We start from the raw sequence: 21,928 nt of genomic DNA on the forward strand, positions 1-21,928 counted from the left end.
ACGCTGTTAATATTTTTATATATGTTTGATTATTCGTATTATTTGAAAATTTTATGTAAATTTAAAAACATGTTAGTCCTTTTTAACATGTTGAATGATAAAACAATGCATAAAAAAACTAAAAACAAATGATAATTACGTACTTTTGTAATTAAATAACAGAAAGTTGAATAAATGGTTTTAAACAGTTTATAGGAAATGTTTATGAAGGACATTTTTTTAAAATAAATATAGTATTTGGATGCTTGGGAAGCGTACTCGTGATAATGGGTCATCTATTAGCTAAAAAATATGTCCTAAAAAAAATCTTCGAGGTGGCTTATAATAATAATAAAGGCCTTTTCTACTACGGAATTTGAGAATTTGCCACTCCTAATTTCAATCTTGATTTTGCCCTTTTCGATCAGTTGGGAGATTTGAGGATTTACCACTTCTATTGCAATCTAGAGTTTTCTATCTCTATGTGTCTATGTTATATAGCATCAGGACCATGCTTAAGGTGATAAGTTGTGAAGCGAGTGTAGCTCTTAACGCAAGTACAAATCTCAAATTAACTTCGTACGGGTGCTCATATTTACAACTTTTTTTTCAATAATAAATAATAAATCCATCAACAACGAGATGTATATGATGGCTTCATCAATCTGAAGATGTGCTGACCCGATACGGAAGATGATTATATAGTACTATGATATAGTACATGTATATGTTGATAGAAATGAGTATGCACCTCACATGCGGATCTAATCAACGCTTGTGTCTAAAGTGTGTTTGGAAAAAAAAAGAAAGTATTAAATTTTCCATTTTTTCTGTTGTGTCGATAAAATGCTTATGCCTCCCTATTCGCTGGCACCATCCATATGCTTGACAATTGACGCACGTCAGCATACATCAATGGGCAGATGAAACGGACTGTACCAGGGTCAGCCCAGAAAGGCCCCCAAAGCACTATCAAACGGGCCTGATCGACACTACTGGGCTGGCCCTCTACACGGCCCATTTAGCCACCTCCAGATTCCAGTTCGTTCCCGATCCGTCCACGCAACGCAAATTCCCACAAAAGAAAGCCCAGAAGCAGAAACAAATCGAACGCTCATCTTTTTTCGAAGAAAAAAGAGAAAAAAAAACCTCGTCGGCGATCCGCCGTGCGCCTGCCGCCGGCGGGAGGGGAACTCCGCCGGAGATGTCGGTTCTCATAGTGACCAGCGTGGGGGACATCGAGGTGGACCTCCACACCGACATGTGCCCCCTCACCACCAAGAACTTCCTCAAGCTCTGCAAGTAAGCTTTTAGTTTACCCGCACCTAGGGCTTGTTCTATGTGTGAATTTTCGCGGGATCATCTGGCTACTAGAGGTAACGAGGGTCTCGTGGCGGGTGGGTTAGCCTTCAGGAAGCAGTTGAGCGGGCAATTTTGGCGTTGTAGAGCGGGTGCTACTGGGTCTGGATTCGATGTGAAGGGTGCGTGTAGTGTAGTGTGTTGGATTGATTGATTACAGTTGAAGCTGCTGCCATACCAGTGTGTCGTGAATCATTGTGAATGCTCTTGTTCCCGTGTTACTTCGAGTTTCGATTGCGTTTAACTTGTTAGTGTAGTGCTGTTAAGTTGATAGCATCTTACAAGTGCTGTTGGTAGCACTTGTCTGTGGCGCTCCTCATATGACAATCTGTATTAACCATCTCTGTACATGTCTCTTGGATATTTTCAACGTTATTCACCCAGTGTTTGCATGATTTTTCTTTTTGTTGCAACATGGCGACATGCTTCATCAGATTTTGCTGTAGGACTTTTTTTTTTCTTGCAACGGTTTTGATGCTTCTGCCTGTCATGTATTTGTTGCGGCCGTAGCCCATAGTAGGAAATTGTGGCATTTGTAGTGGAAAATTGTTTCAGCGGAGTGGACAAATAAACTGGAGCAGACAATTGTTTCAGCTAGAACATGCCATTGTTGCGATTGTAGCGAGAAATCGTTTCAGCTGCAACAAGGAAATTGCTTCAATTCTTCTTTTGGAATTGTTGCTACGTGAGTAGAATATCATTGCTAGCTAAGCCACCAATATTTATATCTAATCGTTGATTTGATTTGTGAGGGATGTTGATATTGTGGTAGACATTTTATTTTCTTTATGATTAGTGATAAATGAAAGCAGCTGTGGTACAATTTAGAAGAGCCAGAAGTTGACTTCCGAAGCAAAAGATTACGGCCTCCGTGGAGTCCATGAATTGGTTGATTTAATGGTTGCTTATATAGTAGCGAGGATCACTTATTTCAGAAACGTCTGACAATAGCTCTCGGATTGAACATCCGAGCACTAGTTGTTATCATTAGTATTTGGTTCTAGGGATGAGGTGGGATGAAACAGGATGGTTCTACATTTTTGGGATGAGGTGGAATAGAATTGTTTCGTTTAGTTGTTTGGTTGAGAATGGGATGATTCAATATTTTGTTTGGTTTAAGCGAGATGGGATGGAATGGTCCAATCCAGAGTTTGGTTTGGAGAATAGAATTAGATTTTCTTTTTAGAAAATGGGATAAACCCGGCCTCTACATCCAACTGGATTTACGCAGCCAAGAATAAGATAGGATTGACTCAGGTAACCTGCACCTTAGACTGGTGAGAATAAACCTTTTTTTTTAAATTTCCCTTATTTCCTTTTCCCCTTCTTAATTTTTCTCTCTCCCTTATCATCTGTAGCAATGAGCTTTCCTGGCTACAGCTTCTTCCTTGTCTTCCTCTCTCTTCATTATTTTGTTCACATCCAAAACTATTTGTTCTCCAGATTCCTGAGTGGTGCTATGGCTAGTGAGTGGAGGAAGCGGAGTGGATGACTCCACTTTGCTGCACAAGCCGGCGACTCTCATGAGCGCGTCAAGGCAGTGATCCACTAGCGGCATCAATGGTCGAGTGCAAGAAACCTTTTAACCTCATGGAGGTGGTAGCCCACTGCTTCTCAGCTTGAGGAGAGTGGTGGCTGCTCGCAGTCTCGCAGATGGGCGGTGAACAAATCCAGCGAGAAGCTCTCCCCCGCACTGCTGAACATTCTTGCATGAGTTCATCTGGGCAAAAGAGTGGTATCATCTCATCCTGAATCTTGTTGGAATATTCGTCAAAATGAAACCACCTCGTCCTGAAATGTTTCGTCCCATCCCAAGAACAGAACACATGGGCTCATCCCAGGACCATAACCATTCGTTCTATCCCACTTGATCTCAGGAACCAAACACATAGAGGATTGTTCTTTGATTCTTAGTGTCGTTGTCTGAACTAAAATTATGTAAATATGTTTGTCTACTTATCTTGCAAAAGTTAAATACTGCAAAATAGCAGGCTATGAAATATGACTGAGTTGACTACTTATGGCAATTGGAGTAATCATTCTCTCGCTGTTCCTATGATTTTACTTACCAGGATGAAGTATTATAACGGGTGCCTGTTCCACAAGATAGAGAAGGATTTCTTGGCACAAACTGGGGACTCAACTGGAACAGGAGCTGGAGGCGACTCTGTATACAAGTAATCAATTAATATAGCGCAATAGGAGCCTCTCCTTCTGTTTCCTGTAAAAAAATAATCAATTGCTCAGATGTCTCACTGCCACCGATTGTCAAATACATGCCTGAAAACGGATTCATTTTTTTTCCTGTAGATTCCTTTATGGTGACCAAGCACGATTTTTTGATGATGAGATCCGTCCGGAGCTTAGGCATTTTAAAATGGGAACTATTGCTATGGCAAGTGCTGGTGAAAATTGCAACGCCTCGCAGGTGTGATACTTAGTCCCTAAACTTCCTACCGAACCCAAATGTTTTGATTACCAGTAATTAGTCCATTTTGATGTCCTCACTGCTGTTTTTAACCTTTCGTTTATGTTTGTGTGACTTATTAGTTCTACATCACCTTGCGGGATGGCGTGGACTACCTCGATGATAAACACACTGTGAGTAGCACCTTACTATTATTACATTGACTTAGAGATTTTTTTTCTTGAAAAACCCTACTTTATCTGCAGTGACTCACAAGTATATCTTCATCAATTGTAGGTGTTTGGCATGGTTGCTGAAGGCTTTGACACGATTACAAAGATTAATGAAACATATGTTGATGATAAAGGGAGACCATTTAAGGATATCAGGTAAAATACCTTTGAAAAGTACTAAACTGCATAGTTAGAACATGCTTGCCAATATTTACTTACTTTCTGGTCTTTCTGTTGTTTCTGCTTTATTTCCATTGCTGACCTTCTGCAAAATACTTAATGAACAGGATTAGACATACATATGTCTTGGATGACCCTTTTGATGATCCTCCTCAGCTCAGTAAACTTATTCCTGAGAATTCTCCTGTAGGGAAACCACAGGATGAGGTAATATGAGTTCTGCTATTGTGCTCATGTTGGAAAGACAATAATCAAAATTGACTGATCAGAATCACAGGCTGTCTTACATTTGTTTAATTCGTTTTACCTTCCACATTGTTGAAAACTTTATAACTATTTATTTGGGCACATACCTGTTTAAGAGTATGTATGGATTTTAGTTGAGGCAGCCACTGGGTGTACATGTAATTTATTTTCCCTGTTCTGTCTGTACCAAATTATGCTAAAAGTTCCTATGCAATGTCCTGCTAATGTACTATGTTATATATTTTCTTTTCACCGTCAATGTACAGATTGCAGAAGAGCGCTTAGAGGATAACTGGGTCCCTCCAGATGAAACAGTGGCTCCTGAAGAACTCGAGGATACTATCCGCTCCAAAGAAGCACATACAAATGCTGTTATTCTTCAGAGCGTAAGTCCTGGTGCCAAATTAAAATCCAAAACTACGCTTATTAATTATTAATCATGTTATAACTTGTGACTCATAAAACTTGTCTTATTCAGTTAGGAGATATTCCAGACGCTGAGATCAAACCACAAGACAATGTTTTATTTGTTCGTGAACTCAACAAAGTAACACAAGTTAGTATCGGCTCTTAATTGATTAACTCTGTTCGCCAGTTCCACTAATTTTTTTGCTTATCCATCCTGCTTTGGTAGTAGCACTACGTACAGATTCTTATGTATAGACATTTCATTCATTTAATGCTCCTGTGATTATATCACAGATTATTTTGGACATCATAAATATCGGATTGATATCCCATAGCTTATGAAATATTTTTTGGTAAGAGAAGCTAAAGGGCTAATATTCATTGTTTTGTAGGATGAAGATTTATATACAATTTTTTCTCGTTTTGGCTCTGTGACGTCGTAAGTGCCTTTTCCTAAGCTCAAATAATTTGCTTATCTTCCTGTTGCTTCTCTTGTTAATTTTTTTAATTGTTCCTTGCAGAGCTGAAATAATTCGTGACTATAAGACTGGTGATAGCTTATGCTTTGCTTTTATTGGTAAGTTTCATTCCTCAAAAGCTGGGGTGCATTGACATACTTCGATCAAGCATTGGATTTAGACAGAGTCCTGCTATTTTTCTGGAGTACCCTGAGCCCAGTTTGTTCATCGAATACTTGCCTGAGCTATATCACTAGATTTCCTAGGCATTCATCATCCAGTTATTCAGTTGTGTTGTACATCAGCCTCTTAGATCTGTTATCCTAACAGGGCTCCAACTGAATTACCTATGCAATAACTGTTGGTGTTTATTGAAAGGCATATACTTTAGTTGCAGCATGTAAACACACCTTTTATTTTGTTACTATATACCCGTGCATTGCAAATGGTCCCATACTACTGAAAATGGGCTAGGGGCTAATATATGGATCTAACATAAAGTGAGAATATATTTTTATCCAACAACTATTCCCTTTTTTTCCCATCTTTCTTAGCGATTTCTTTTTGTGTGTAACAATTTTTCTCTAGTGATTTTTTTTATGGTTCCAAAAAAAGAAGGTTTCTGCTACTGTTGCTAGATTTTCTAAAATAGTTTTTTTTGTGCGGAACCTTTTTCTCCAGCGATTTTTTTTCCATGAGCGAGGGGGAGGGGGTGGGAAGGAGGACAACTGTGCTTTTATAGTAGTAGAGATAGCTAGTAATATACCCATGCATTGGAACGGGTCCGTACTACTGAAAATGGGCTAGGGACTATTAATATGGATTTAACATAAAGTGAGAATTTTTTTTATCTAACAACTTTTCCTTTATTTTTTCTTTATTTCTTAGCGATTTATTTTCTTTTTGTGCAGAACAATTTTGCTCTAGCGATTTTTTTTCTGGTTCAAAAAATTAAACGATTTCTACTACTGTTGCTAGATTTCCTAATTTTTTTTGTGTGGAACCTTTTTTTCTAGCGATTTTTTTCCATGAGCAAGGGGGAGGGGGTGGGAAGGAGGATGAGTGTGCTTTTATAGTAGTAGAGATAAACTCGCAAATGGATAAAATACATGAATTGTCAAAGAAGACTAACGGTGTTTTCTCCTAAAAAACAAACCTAATGATTTAAGAAAACAAACTGAGTGACTCCATTGCACACTTCTGAGGTATTAAACCATAGAAGTTAACTGATAGCTCAACTGTTCTCAGGGTTACAATGTCAGTGCAACATATTTGGTGCAGACTCAAGTAGCCAGTAGATGGCCTAAGAAAGAATCTCTCTTGTTCCACCTGGATTAATTGGCAAGATCAGAATGTTGTTACAAAATACTAAAAATTATCTTGGTCTTTTGTAGAATTTGAGAAAAAGGAGGCATGTGAGCGCGCATTCTTCATGGTTAGTTGCCTAAATTCCTGTTTCCAGTGGCAGATAAAATTTCTTCTCTTATATAATTATACTCTATAATTCCTTCTGCCACCTACTCCCTCCGTTTTATATTATAAGACTTTCTAGCATTACCCACATTCATATATAGATTCATTAACATCTATATGAATATGGGTAATGCTAGAAAGTCTTATAATATGAAACGGAGGAAGTAGCATTCTAGCATATTTTTTATATATTTATTTATGCTTGACTAGTGAATGTTACCTAGTTTCTGCATTGACAGTTCAGCAGTCTATGTTTTTGTAACTATATTAGAGTGTTTTCATGGGAGCATTTGCTTACTCAATGATATGCTTATAGATGGACAATTGTTTGATTGATGATCGAAGAATACGTGTTGACTTCAGCCAAAGTGTTTCAAAACAGTGGCGTCAGTTCAGACAAAGCAAAAGTAATGCAAATAAAGGTAAGATAAGTCATGTATTCTTATTTCCATGGCTTATCGTTGCAATTCCAGCTTCTTTTTTATTTAAGCTAACTGCAAAATCAGTAGGGGAGGTGCTCTACTGTTGGTTTTTTCCTTTAAGGAAAAGAACTAAACAAATCTATTCCTCATCAATATTCTTTTCATCTAGACTTACTTTGGTGGCACTCAAATATGCATATTCTCATTTCAAACCATAGTTGTAGCATTCTGTGTTCATTAGAAATTCTTGAATCCTATAAGGAATTTTACCATTTTGTACCATGGTGAAGATGTCGAGTCAGTAGCTAGTACCTTTAAATATTTTCAAGTGAAAAGATGGCAACAATGTTCCCAATAAGTTGGGGGCAAAGAAGAAAGAACACGTCGATCTGAGTAAGACTTCAACATGTATTTTATCCTTAGCATTTCTTACTTAAATCTCTTGCTTGAACATGCATTTGTTCTTTGGAGTTCATCTGTAAATAGGAGAAGTGTGATATGAATACCTCGTCTTAGTATATCAGTGAGTGTGAAGATCCCCAAACAGAATCTAATTGTTACATGAGTCTTTATTTTTTCAGTTTTTGGCAAAACTCTGAAGCACTTGCTGCATACAGTTCGTATTTTCATCATTTGCTAGGCATTCTGATACTCGGATTGTTGGTTTCTTTGTATATGTAATATATGCGATCCATGTAGATAGCCCTGCACTGAACTTAACCATAAATTCTTCCAGAATCAACGGGACCATGTTTTGTTCTTTACAACACGAGCTGGGCAACGGACTTGAATGATAATTAGATGCTTTAAGAACATTCCTCTACTAGAGTAACTTGTATAACTGGTGACTGGTGAGAGTTCTCGTAACATCTCTGCCAGAGAATATTAAGCCATGAAATTTCTATCTCTGTAGAAAAAGTTGTTTTCGGGAATACGCGAGACGCGCATTTTTATATTAAGAAGGAATAAATGAAATTACAGGGGGGCCAAACAATTTAAAAAAGAAGGGGACAGGGTACAGGGGTGGGGGGGAAACAGAAATCCTAATCTCCTAAGGAATTTGGCGACCCATGAACAAATGTAGGAACTACCATGGCCGGTATGGCTGCCTAAGCCATCCGCCAAACTGTAGAAAAAGTTGTGATTTATGAAATGATTTTTGACAAGCAACATCTCAGTCTAGGTTAACCACATCGAACCCATTGATCTCTAGGTACTAGGAACTACCTCAGTATGTTCATTGCCGAGTTTAACATTCTCAACTAGGACCCTGAATTCTGGTATTAAGTCGAGTTAGTTGTGAGACCTTATGCTTATTTTATCATGTGGGAGTTTTTAATTCCTGCATAGTTGATTGCTTCTAATGTATTTTTTTGAATTGCTGTGCAACAAAATGTCCTTTTAATCTCTTCCACAAACATACTTTAAAGTGAAAAATACATGATGCATTTCTTTCTCTTTGCAGATGGGTGCTTCAAGTGTGGTGCACTTGATCTCATAGCCAGAGACTGTGACCAGAGGGCTGAGCAGAAAAACAAAGGGCCAAATTATATCCTGAAAGACGAAAACACTCAGCGCAGTGGGAACAAGCGTCGAAGGTGATTTTCCCATCCGCCATCACTCATATTTTCTGATTGTTTCGCTTTTTGATAATATGTTATTATTATTTTGTAGCTACGATCTTGTCTTTGAAGATGGTGAAAACTATAATGGTCAGCAAGATCTCCGAAGCGCTGACCGAAGAAAGATCCATAAGATAGATGATCGAAGATCAGGGTTGCCACCTCGGGGTGACCGTGATAGGATTAGCCGGGAGAGAACGCACATTGATGAGAATGATAAAGAAGGTAATAGGGACCGAGGGAATCAGAAGCATGAGGACTACAACCGTTATTGTAAACCTGGTGAACGAAGCTCCAGTAGACATGATGATCGTGGCTACAGCAAGCACGAGAGCAGAAGCAAATATAGGGATGGCGATGACGATTACAGACGACAATCAGGAGGCAGTCGATATGGCAGGGATAAGTGCGATGGTGAACGACGCTACAGAGGAGATGATGGCCATGGAAGGAGCAACCGCCACACGAGATGAAAGTGATAACAGGAAAAGAAGCCCAGACACTGGTAGTAGGCATAGAAGATAAGATAGGGAGCACCGTGAGTGAGACGAGCAAACACAGGGAAAGAAGTCAGAGTGATGATAGTATATTGCTAAGGTAGCTCACGTATATTTTGTATAGTTCTTTTTCTGTTACTTTACATACGAGGATTTCAGACGGAAGACGGGTGAGAGAGATTTTGACAGTTTTTTGCTCTCGTGTGTAAACTTCTCAGCTGAATCTCACATTTCATCATCTGGAGTCTGATTACACCTTTCATCTCTGATCGAATTGTCTGCGAACTAATTGCGAATGGCGTGCATGCATGCATGAGCTGTAATTTGCTAGCCATTTTACTTTGGTTATCAGAGAGATCTGAATTACTTGCTAGCTACCTATTATAGAACATACTTCACATCCGTTACAACATATAAGCATTCACCTAGCCAGAAATGCTTATATTTTGATATTTTGAAATAGATGGAGTATCAGTTCCTAGTACTGCTGATTTGCAAAATGTCCAAAATTATTAGTTACGTGTACTTCATATTCATACATGCGAGTATAGGTTGAAGAAATGCTGCTGCCAGCGCTATGCTCGACGATTGATAGTTTTTTTTATTTCCTCTATGACCTATGATAATAATTACCATAAAATTTACACCAAGTTGTTAAGATGAAAATTACGATCTTTACTACAACAGCATTTCGTGGATTGGATTTCACATATCATCAACGCACCACGGATGAAGCCATGTAGATATGTAGGTCCTGTTTAGAGAAGCTTCTAACAAATGCGGTCTCTCTTGGAATCTCTATAACCAAATAGTTCGGATTCTCACCCAGATTCTGATAATGTAGTTATAGAATGAAAAATAAAAGAAAATAAGTCAAGAGCGCAACCAACTGTTTCTTAGAATGTTAACTCCCAGAAACATAGCCGTAATATGCGGTTGTGGGCCTGGACAGTTTGGAAGAGCTTCTGATTCTGGGAGAAGATACAACTGGTAGAAGCTCCCCAAAACTATCTAGCTTTTCATCGAATTCTGAGAAGCTATAGTTATAGAATCTATAAAATGAGTCTTAGGGCCTGTTTGGGGGAGTTTCTAACTGCTACAGCTTCTTCTAGAATCAGAAGCTCCCCCAAACAGTCTAGCTTTTGGTCCAGATTCTGAGAAGCTGTAGTTATAGAATCCAAAAAATGAACTAGAAACTAGAAGCTGGAAAACCCAGCCTTTCCAAATTTTCAAAAGCTGGTTACCAACTAGCTGCTTCTCAGAATTTTAAGCTCCCTCAAACAGACTATAAGCTACCCAAAAGACCCCTGTGCAACAGTGCAGGGTTGGACGAAAAGCATAGCATGACCAAATTGGGCCATATACGCGGGCAAGGCCCAGATATTTCTTGGTCATGGTTTTCTGGCCCAGGCCGAGAATTCAGGGTCGGCCCTTACATCTCCGTAGCACGCAGCCTAGTGCGGTAGACGGTTTAAGCGCTCAGAAATCACCAATTTTTCATAAAAAACAAATAAGAAAAAAAATAGAAACACCTCGTCGGCGTTTAGAAAGGCGGTTGGGGTTCGGCGGCGGCGGCGGCGGCGGCGGAGGCCGGTGAGTATCCGCGGCCGCGCGAACCAGTCGCCTGAGCTCCCAGAAGCATCCGGCGCTGCGGCTCCTCCGTGATTTGTGTATTTTTCCCCTTGAATCCCGCGCCGTCGCGGCCGCCGTGTGCTCTTGCCGCCGGCGAGAAGGGGGGAAAACGCCCGCGGAGATGTCGGTCCTCATCGTGACCAGCGTGGGGGACATCGAGGTGGACCTCCACACCGACATGTGCCCCCTCACCACCAAGAACTTCCTCAAGCTCTGCAAGTAAGCTTTCAGTTTACCCGCATCTAGGGCTTGTTCTATCTGTAAGTGCGCGGGATCATCTGGCTAGTACCAGGGGTAACGCTGTCTCGCGGTTGAGGGGTTAGCCCTCACGAAGCAGTTTAGCGGCCAATTTTGGCGTTGCAGAGGGTGCTACTTGGTGTGGATTTGGTGTTGTATTCTAGAACCGCGAAGGGTGTATGGACTATGGAGTCTGCTGGGTTAAGATTAATTATAATTTAAGCTGCTGCTGATGTGTCGTGAATCATTGTGAATGAATTTACCTTCTTAGTGTAGTCATTAAAATGTAGGATGGAAAGATTGGGTCAATTAGGGGATCGCTCTTTGATTATTAGGGTTGTTATCTGAATTGAAAAAAAAAGTATGCTTACTGATATTGCAAAATAATGCACAATAGCAGTATTATGGATATGAAATAGTAATTTTGTGGTTATGAAATATAGCTGAGTTGACTATTTATAGCAATGGGAGTAATCATCCTCATTCCTCCTATGATTTGACTTACCAGGATGAAGTATTACAATGGGTGCCTGTTCCACAAGGTGGAGAAGGATTTCTTGGCACAAACTGGGGACCCAACTGGAACAGGAGCTGGAGGCGATTCTGTATACAAGTAAACAATTGCTCAGATGTTTTACTGCCACTGATTGTCGAATACATGCCTGAAAAGGGATTCATTTGTTTTTCTGTAGGTTCCTTTATGGTGATCAAGCTCGATTTTTTGATGATGAGATCCGACCGGAGCTTAGGCATTCAAAAAAGGGAACTATTGCTATGGCGAGTGCTGGTGAAAATTGCAATGCCTCGCAGGTGTGATACCATATTCCTAGCCTTCCTACCGAACTTAGCTCAGCTGTTTTGATAACCAGTACTTGATAATCCATTTTGAGGTCCTTAACTCCTTGCTGCTAACCTGCTATTTCTAACCTTTGATTTATGTTTCTGTGACTTTATTAGTTCTATATCACCTTGCGGGATGACGTAGACTACCTTGATGATAAACACACAGTGAGTAGTACCTTATTATATTGACTCACAGAATATTTTCTTTGGAAAAATCCACTTTATCTACAGTGATTCATATGTATGTCCTTATCAATTATAGGTGTTCGGCATGGTTGCTGAAGGCTTTGACACGCTGACAAAGATTAGTGAAACATATGTTGATGATAAAGGGAGACCATTTAAGGACATCAGGTAAAATACCTTTTTTAAAAAGTCTAAACTGAATAATTAGAACATGCTTGCTAATATTTACTTACTTTCTGGTGTTACTTTCTGTTGTTTCTGCTTTATTTCCAACTGCTGACCTTCTGCAAAATGTTCAATGGACAGGATTAAACATACGTATGTCTTGGATGATCCTTTTGACGATCCTCCTCAGCTCAGTGAACTTATTCCTGAGAATTCTCCTGTAGGGAAACCACAGGATGAGGTAATATGAGTTCTGCTATTTTGCTCATGTTGGAAAGATGATAAACCAAAATTGTCTCACCAAAATCACAGGCTGTCTTTTGTTTAATTCGTTTTACCTCCACATTCTTGAAAACTAATTATTTGTGCACATACCTTTTTAAAAGAATATGGTATGAATTTCAGTTGAGGCAGCCACTGGGTGTAGGTGTATTTTTTTTCCTTGTTCTGTCTGTACAAATTATCCCGATCCCTAAAATATCTAGACAGGCATGTTTCAGATTAGTCCTAGAAGGGTGTGGTTTTGTCGTGATTCTCCTGAATGCTATGTGTTGTCCTTTTAACATGGTCATGATATTTTCTTTTCACTGTCAATGTACAGATTGCAGAAGAGCGCTTAGAGGATAGCTGGGTCCCTATGGATGAAACGGTGGCTCCTGAAGAACTTGAGGAGATGATCCGCTCCAAAGAAGCACATACAAATGCTGTGATTCTTGAGAGCGTGAGTCCTGATGCCAAATAAAAAATTAACAGTTCGCTCATTATTATTCATCGTGTTATAACTGATAAAAATACCTTTGTCTTATTCAGGTGGGAGATATTCCAGATGCTGAGATCAAACCACCAGACAACGTTTTATTTGTTTGTAAACTCAACCCAGTAACACAAGTTCGTATCGGTTCTTAATTGATTGGCTTTGTTCTCTACTTCCACTACCTTTTTATGTATAGATTCACAGATCAGTTTGGAAGTCATATAGGTATTGAATTTATAGCAATATAGCTTGAAATATTGTTTGGTAACTAAACGGCTAGTGTTCATTGTTTTGTAGGATGAAGATTTATATACAATTTTTTCTCGTTTTGGAACTGTGACATCGTAAGCGCATTTTCCTAAGTTCAATTAATGTGCATATCTTCCTGTTTCTTATTTTGTTAACTTTTTTTATTATTCCTTGCAGAGCTGAAATAATCCGTGATTACAAGACTGGTGATAGCTTATGCTATGCTTTTATTGGTGAGTTCCATTCCTCAAAAGCTGGTGTACATTGACATACTGTGATCAAGCATCGGATTGTTGTTAGCTAGAGTTATGCTAGTCCGTTCATCGAACGCTTGAGCTTCATTGATAGCTTTCCCAGGCATTCATCCTCCAATTCTTTAGGCGTGTTGAACATCATGTTTTACCCTCTTAGATCTGTTATCCTAGTAAGGAACAACTGAGTGACCTAATTTGCAACAAGGTTCTGGTGTTTTGTGTAAGGCTGAGTTCCAAATGTTAGTGGCTATGGATATACTTTAGTTGCAGCATGTAAAGCACACCTTTTAGTTTGTTAATACTTAATAAACCAGCAAATGGGTTAAATGCATGACGTGGCAAAAAGACTAATGGTGTTTACTTGTATCTCCTCAAAAATAAACATTAACGATTTAAGAAAACAAACTGAGTAGCTCCATTGCACACTTCTGAGGTATTAAACAATATAAGTTTCTTGATAGCTCAATTTTTCTCTCAGGGTTACGGTGTCAGTGTGATATTTGGCACAGACTGCAGTAGACAGTAGATGGCCTAGAAAGAATTTATTGTTCCACCTTGATAAATTGGCAAGATCTGAATGCTATTATAAAATGCTAAATTTTATCTTGCTCTTTTGTAGAATTTGAGACAAAGGAGGCTTGTGAGCGGGCATTCTTCAAGGTTAGTTGCCTAAAATCCTGTTTCATGTGGCAGATAAAACTTGGTTCTTGTAATTGTACTTTATTTCCCTTCATTACTTAGCATTTCTTTGCTAGCATATTTTTATAAGTCATTTTTGCTTGACTAGTGAATGTTACTTGATTGTTTGTGCCTTGACAATTCAGTATTGTCTATATTTGTAATTATTTTACCAGTGTTTTCATGGGAGCATTGCTTACTCAATGATATGCTTGCAGATGGACAATTGTTTGATTGATGATCGAAGAATACATGTTGACTTTAGTCAAAGTGTTTCAAAACTGTGGGGTCAGTTCAGACAAAGCAAAAGAAATGCAAATAAAGGTATTCTTATTTCCATGGCCTTAGAATATGATTGCAGTTTTCAGTTTCTTTTTTATTTAAGCTAACTGCACGGTAGCTTTCTTTTTTCTTAAGGAAAAGCAGTAGGGGAGATCCTCTACTGTTACCCTTTCCTACAAGAAAAGAACTATATAAATCTATCCTTCATCAAAATTCTTTTCATCTAGACTTTGGTGGCACTCAATTTCCTTTCAAACCATAATTATAGCATCCTCCTGTATCCTATAGAAATTTATTTATTCCTATAAGGAATTTAGTGTTTTGTACCATGCGGAAGATGTCTAGAGAAGTGTACTGATCATTATTCAGCACAGTTAAACCGTGTCAAGTGAAAAGATGGCAACAATGTTCCCAATAAGCCACAGGACAAAGAAGAAAGTAAACATCAATCTGAGCAAGACTTCCAACATGATTTGCTTTCTCCTTAGCATCTCTTTAGTATCGCATCTCTGTCTTTAACATGCATTTGTTCTCTGGAGTTCATCTGTAAATGGCAGAAGTGTGATCTGAATACTGTGTCTTAGTATATTAGAAGTCTGCAGAGCCCCTAACAGAATATATTATTACTAGTCTTTATATTACCAGTTTTTGGCTAAACCACTTGCCGCGGATGGTTCAGATTGTGGCAAATAGCAAACTGGCCTAGCGTCATCATTTGCTAGGCATTCTGAAACTGTGTTGGTTTCTTTGTATATGTAATATACGATCAATTTCAAATAGCCCTGTACTCAACTTAGCCATTAATTCTTCCAGTACCAAACTAACAGACCATGTTTTATTTCTTACAATATGAGCTGAGCAATGGACCTGAATATTCATATCTGCTTAAGATCATTTCTCTACTAGAGTAACTTGCACAATTGGTGAGCCATGGAACTGAATTCTCATAAGAGACCTTTGCCATAGAATATTAAATCATGAAATTCCTATTTTTCTGTAGAAAAGGTTGATTTATGAAATAATTTTGATACGAAACATCTCATCTTATATTTCTAGGTTGACCACATCCAAGCCCATTAATCTATAGGTACTAGGAAGTAGGAAGGTGTACGCAGATGCCCACTTCATTGTGGAATTTAACATTCTCAACTAGGACTCTTGAACTCTAGTTAGTTGTGAGACCGTACTTTTTTACTATTGTGGAGTTAGAATTAATTCACATAAAAGCTATATGATGCAATTCTCTTTGCAGATGGATGCTTCAAGTGTGGCGCACCTGATCACATAGCCAAAGACTGTGACCAGGGCACTGAGCAGAAAAACAAAGGCCCAAGTTATGTCCTGAAAGATGAAAACACTCAGCGTGGTGGAAATAACCGTCGAAGGTCATTTTCTTTTCCCTATCTATCATATTTCCTGATCGTCTCATTTTCTGATAATCTTCTGTTGTTTTGCAGCTATGATCTTGTCTTTGATGAAGATGGTGAAAATTATACTGATCAGCAAGATCCTGGAAGTACTGGCCGAAGAAAGATTCAAAGAACAGATGATCGCAAATCAGGGCTGCCACCTCGGGGTGACCATGACAGGATTAGCCGGGAGAGAACTCACAGTGATGAGAATGGTAGAGAAGGTGGTAAAGAAGGTGATAGGGACCGAGGGATTCGTAAGCACGAGGACTACCACCGTTACAATAAATCTGGTGAACGGAGCTCTAGTAGATACGATGATCGTGGCTACAGCAAGCACGAGAGCAGGGGCAAATATAGGGATGGCAATGATGATTACAGACGACAACCGGGAGGTGGCAGTCGATATGGCAGGGAAAAGTATGAAGGTGAACGGCGCTACAGAGAAGATGATGGCCATGGAAGGAGTGACCGTCACAAGAGAGATGAAAGTGATAACAGGAAAAGAAGCCCAGATACTGGTAAGCATAGAAGAGAAGACGGTGGTCACCGTGAGACAAGCAAGCACAGGGAAAGGAGGCAGAGAGATGATAGATAGGTCACTGCATCACCGTCAGTTTTGTCTTGCCTGTTTCTCATCATACATTGAATTTTGTCATTCTTAATCCAAAGATAGCACCACAACACTAAACATGTAGCTTAGAATCTGCGTGTAGACATTATGAGAGCTCCACTGGCTACAGATTGTTGTAACTTGTAGACCTTTTCTTTTCTATACATGCTCATGGACGTTGTTCTTTTTGGGGGACGATCACCATCTGATTGTTGTCGAACTGTTGCCACAACTAGCAGCTTGCTTTTTTAATTGCTCTTGTTCTAGAGGAAGCCCACTGCAAGTGTTCTACATTTGTGAGTCTTAACACGCCTCTAGTTTCCTTCAGCTACACGCTCAGACTGTTTTATACCCTTTTACTCAGAGATGTAAATCAATTTGATATCATTTACTAAAAGTTGTCTATAACATAATTCATGTACTCTGTAGGGAGACTCTGGACAACTTCTCTTCTTTTCTTTTTTTACATTTTAAAAATATCATATTTAAACCGTGTTTAATTGATATCATTTACTAAAAGTTGTCTATAACATAATTCATGTACTCTGTCGGGAGACTCTGGACAACTTCTCTTCTTTTCTTTTTTTACATTTTAAAAAAATCATATTTAAACCGTGTTTCAAATACGTTCTTTTTTTTTCGGAATTTCTTCCAATCGGGCGTTGGGTGGGTTGGGGGGGGGGCCCGACACCCGTAGGGTCCCACCACGTGTCCCTGCCTCCACCTTCCACGTGTCTCTAACACATACTCTGTTGCAAAAAATCACCCACATATTTTGGAAACCCTCTATTAAGGGAATCCGTTTCATTCTTTGTTCCACAAAAATATTTCACCTAGTGTATTTACAATATATTGTTATGTATATATCTAATGTTATGAATTGAAACATTCTTTTGCAAAAAATCATCCACATATTATGGAAACCCTCTATTAAGGGATATTATGGAAACCCTCTATTAAGAGAATTTGTTTCACTTTTTGTTCCAAAAAAAATGTTTCACCTAGTGTACTTATAATGTTTCACTATGTATAGATCAAATGTTGAATGAACTGAAACATTCTTTCGTTATTTGCTGAAATATTGTTTTTATATAAGGTGAAACATCACCTGATTTAAACGATTGAAACATTTTCGATCTACTTAGTGAAACAATTACGATATACTTGGTGGAACATCGTACAATATTTAAAAATAATTCAATAATAAGCTAAAAAAATTTCGTCGGAATATATCCATGTGTAGTCTTGTTTCAAAGATTTAATTGCAACGAATTTAATGGTGCAATCGGATCATGATTTGGATAAATAATTTAAAGTAGTTTTTTGCATGCTGACGTCAGCATGACATGGGCGTCCAATTTTCCCACCTTGGATCGGGCGTCCAACGTGTAGTTGCCTCCTTTTTTTTTTAGCTTTCTTTGGTCCATTTTAATACAATATAACACTACCTATTTGGTGATTCTTGCATACACAACTAACTCTGGAAATTACATTTGTGTCGCATTGATGCTTTCCTTTTACTTTGATTTTATTAATTGGGAGATGAATATATATTTAAGACGATAAAAGCTCCAACAATAATGCATCAAAACCATTTCTAGTCCAATAAATGCTTCCTTCCTACTACATTAATCAATCTATGCAAGTCCAGGACAATAAATTATGCTATAAGGTGTGCCATGGATGGATAATTAATGTAAATCCTGCTAATTAATGTAGCACTTCATTGAAAGAAAATCTGCCAGATATATATGAGATATGATATTATTCAAGGTAGGCACGCACCAATTCTTTGAAGCAACATTAAAGCCAACTCTTCTACTACTTATATGAGTTCCCAGGATCAACATGTTGCTTGAACCAGCCGTCAGTGAAATGGAAGTACACAACTATTCTTGCAAAATGCTGCAAGATTTGTGCCTTATGCTGTCTATATTTGTGGGCTTTTTAAATCATTTAGCTCTATCATCATCCTATTACGCGTACCCAGATGTTGGCCCAATTAGAGGCCAAGCTTCAACAAAAGGATTGAAAGAAATCTCATATGTAAGTTCACTTTATCTCAATCCATATCATGCTTTTCAACCTCATTTCTTCCCTTATCGTAGTGAAGCATATGAATGTTATGGATCAGTTGCATGTTCTTGTATACATATTCTTGGGTCACTTCTTTTTTTATCTTTTCTCTCTAAACATGATGTTTCTGTTTAATTACCAAAGCGTACAGTTTCTTATGACAATGAAATAGAATTGATTTTTTTCTTAAATTATGAGTGTTGATAAATAATAATTGTTAAACTGATATGAGTTGATATGACGATTGAAAGGTTGAATTTTGAGTCGGTGATGAGGGGACGTTTTTAGTTAAAAGTTGGGAAGTTGAGTTTTATCTTTTTAATATATTGTTCCTATTCAAACTCGTGAATTTGCAGCTGAACTGGAAAAGGGAATGAAAAATCCATATGTACTTTTTAAATTACAGAGATGATTTACATCTCCTGCCTCTATCATTAGGCACACAACCATGCATTGGGAGGATCCATTCATATTTATTCTTTATGTTAAGATGTCTATATGTTCAAGTAGTGAAAATGCCACTAGAATAACATATATATGTATATTATTTTTTCCTAGCACGCGTTACATCGTTCAACAGATGCCCCTGAAAATGGATATAGCGGCGCCATGGCAACTCTGGATGTTTATAATTTTCCATATTTGAAGAAAATGGAAGTAAGTGCTGCTATTGTTAGAGTTTCAAATTACCAAGACGAAGCCACTAAAGCTGGTCTCAATGATATACAGGCCGGATGGGTGGTAAGTGAACAACTAACCTTAATTGTCTATGTTAACATTTGGAGGATGTGTAGTACAATCAACATCAGCTATGATATATATATCTCATCTCAAATGCTATTTTCCCTACATATATAGATTGATCCAACCACCTATGGTGACAGCAAAACCCACTTCTTTGTATCTTGGACGGTATGTGTCCACTTATATTCATTGTTTGTGCACTTGAAATACATTGCTTAATTACCATGCATATGTCTTTAATTACAAGGTTTTGATATGGATGCATGACATACAGGCTGATTATTACAATAAAACCGGATGCTTTAACTTGGACTGTGACGGTTTTGTACCAGTAAACGGTGCCCCGGTGACTCCTGGAGATACATTAGAACAAGCTAATAACCAAACTAAAATATCATTCAAGATATTTAAGGTAATGTAACTAATAATTATTTGATCCTAGACTGTATTTAGTGTGTACATACGTATGCTACACAACACATGCTGATCTTTTTTCCGTAATATAGTAAATAAAAGTACATTTTCATGAACTGATTATTTCCCTAAACTTTCATATGCCCGGGTATGTAGCTTGTAGATGGGATCTCTTGAGCTGAAGGCTGAAAATTTCCCTGTTATCTTAAAGAAAATATACCTTGTATTTATAGTAGGAAAATATCTAAGTGTACAGCCTTTACTTTCTCGAACAGTAACTCTTCCGAATATTCTTGCGCGATGATATTTTTACATATATGTACACAGGACAAAAATGATGGAGATTGGTGGCTTTACTTTGGATATGACATCAACAATCTCAATCGAGTTGGATTTTAGCCAAAGAATATTTTTAATCGTATGGTAGATCATGCTACTCGTATAAGGTGGGCTGGCTATGCTCAATCCTACAAAGGGAGCTCCAGTCCCCCAATGGGCAATGGGCAATTTCCAGGAAAAATGTCAGCATCCTTTCAGAATGTTATGTATGTTGATACCGATGGCCAGCCCTATCCTCCTCCTGTTTGGCCTGCTGGTCTCGAAGTTTATGCAAGCAATACGAAATGCTACCAAGCTAGCATTTTTGAGGATAACATGTTTTACTATGTGGGGCCAGGTAGTTGTACTAGTTAAAATTAGAATCTCTTGAAAATATTAATGGCAAGGGCCATCTCTTTTCCCAAAAGGAAGAGGCCCTCGCGTCGCCCTCCCCTAGGCGGCTCGGGAGGCGATGTGCGCGCCGCCGCTTTCCTCCTCCCCTGCCCCCTCCTCCACCTCGCCGCCGCCAGAGCGGGTGCCGGCAATGCCGCGCAGCCGCAAGGACGGCGGCGGCGGGGTCTCGCCTAGCCAACCCCACGCTCGGCGGCGGGGGGGGGGGGGGGGGGGGGGGCTGCCCGGGGCAGCGGTGGTGGCGGCCAGATCCGCGCCGTATCCGGCCAGATCTAGAGGGGGGATGGCCGGCGGCGGGGACTGGCGGTGATGGTGGCGACGACGGCGGCGGACCACGGCGGCTGAAGGCGACGTCGGCGGCGGACCATGGCGACTGAAGGCGACGTCGGCGGCGGACCGCGGCGCGTCCAGGACGCCACGGCTGGGACCTCCGTCGCGTCGTCATGGTCGTCTCGCTCCAACCGGGCGCCGAGCGGCGCGTTCCGTCCCCCGGATCCGCGCCATCCCGGCCGGATCTGGACTGGTGGCGGCAACCGGTGATGGTGGCAGCTGGCGGCGGCGGCTGGCGACGGTGGCGTGGGGACGACCGGCGGACCACGGTGGCTGACGGCGGCGACCGTGGTGGCGATGGCTGGCGAGGGCGCATGTGCGGTAGTCGGCGCGTCGACGTCAGCGGCAACATTTGAAGACGAGGAAGGAGTTGGGCGGCGGGGAAGGAGGAGACCGGGAGCGGGCGTAGCGTGGGCGGCGGCTGCGTGTGGCGGCGTTGCACGGCTCGGGAGGGCTCCGACGAGCTCGGCGGCAGCGCGGAGTCGAGGCGGACTCCGGCAGGGTTGCTCGCTAGCGGCGAGCCTCCTGCTCGCGATGTGTGGATGTGGATGTGATGGCGTGTTTGGTTACGTCGAGGTATGACTGCTTGTGAGACGTCATGGACTATTCAGTGGTCGTCGATGTGGGGTGCTTGTGTGTGTGATGTGAAGACGTTGGCGAAAGCCTTGCCGTGCCTTTGGCCGGTTCGACGACGACGATGCCCACGGGCGCCGTTAACCTTCTTGGAGGCGTCGTCATGGCGTTCCTTCATATTCCCCACAAATCTCCAGGTGAAAACCTTGTTCCGATTTCGGACGAGCGGCGGCGACGTTACGCGTCGTGTCCTCCTTGGGGGTGTCGCTTCGGAGAAGCTCCTATGTATCGACGACCGTGGATGGTCTTTTTCGGTTCTAAAGCCTTCATACCTTGGCGTTCGGCGAGGCCTTCGCCTCCTTAGGTCCGCTTTGTTCTTGTGGTGGGCGACACGCTCTTCGGTTGCTTCTGCTGATGAAGTCGGAGCGGCTCGCTGATGGTGTGCGGCGATGCTTGGCAACGATGACAAGTTGCAG

The 21,928-nt window shown here is 40.2% G+C and overlaps 1 protein-coding gene and 1 pseudogene across 3 annotated transcripts; both read left to right on the forward strand.

Moving 5' to 3' along the window:
• The first annotated feature begins 1,106 nt into the window (after positions 1-1,106).
• LOC127777135 (peptidyl-prolyl cis-trans isomerase CYP59) lies at positions 1,107-16,781 on the forward strand. 3 transcript variants are annotated; one of them, XM_052303665.1, is made up of 14 exons: positions 1,107-1,281; positions 3,411-3,515; positions 3,649-3,766; positions 3,889-3,939; positions 4,043-4,134; positions 4,266-4,365; positions 4,671-4,790; positions 4,883-4,960; positions 5,205-5,251; positions 5,334-5,389; positions 6,665-6,705; positions 7,060-7,165; positions 8,631-8,763; positions 8,840-9,652. In XM_052303665.1, the coding sequence occupies exons 1-14, from the start codon at positions 1,184-1,186 to the stop codon at positions 9,258-9,260; spliced, it is 1,566 nt and encodes a 521-aa protein (XP_052159625.1). In that variant the 5' UTR covers positions 1,107-1,183; the 3' UTR covers positions 9,261-9,652. The 3 variants fall into 3 exon arrangements, with proteins under 3 accessions (XP_052159625.1, XP_052159624.1, XP_052159623.1); XM_052303664.1 differs by lacking the exons at positions 3,411-3,515; positions 3,649-3,766; positions 3,889-3,939; ... (8 more) ...; positions 8,631-8,763; positions 8,840-9,652 and adding exons at positions 11,662-11,766; positions 11,846-11,963; positions 12,111-12,161; ... (8 more) ...; positions 15,817-15,949; positions 16,022-16,781 and having other exon boundaries at positions 1,169-1,281; XM_052303663.1 differs by lacking the exons at positions 1,107-1,281; positions 3,411-3,515; positions 3,649-3,766; ... (9 more) ...; positions 8,631-8,763; positions 8,840-9,652 and adding exons at positions 10,777-11,135; positions 11,662-11,766; positions 11,846-11,963; ... (9 more) ...; positions 15,817-15,949; positions 16,022-16,781.
• Positions 16,782-18,434: 1,653 nt separating this feature from the next.
• On the forward strand, positions 18,435-20,513 carry LOC127778119 (uncharacterized; annotated as a pseudogene).
• Positions 20,514-21,928: the final 1,415 nt, after the last annotated feature.

The sequence above is a fragment of the Oryza glaberrima genome, chromosome 6, assembly GCF_000147395.1.
Source record: "Oryza glaberrima chromosome 6, OglaRS2, whole genome shotgun sequence".
Lineage (NCBI taxonomy): Eukaryota > Viridiplantae > Streptophyta > Magnoliopsida > Poales > Poaceae > Oryza > Oryza glaberrima.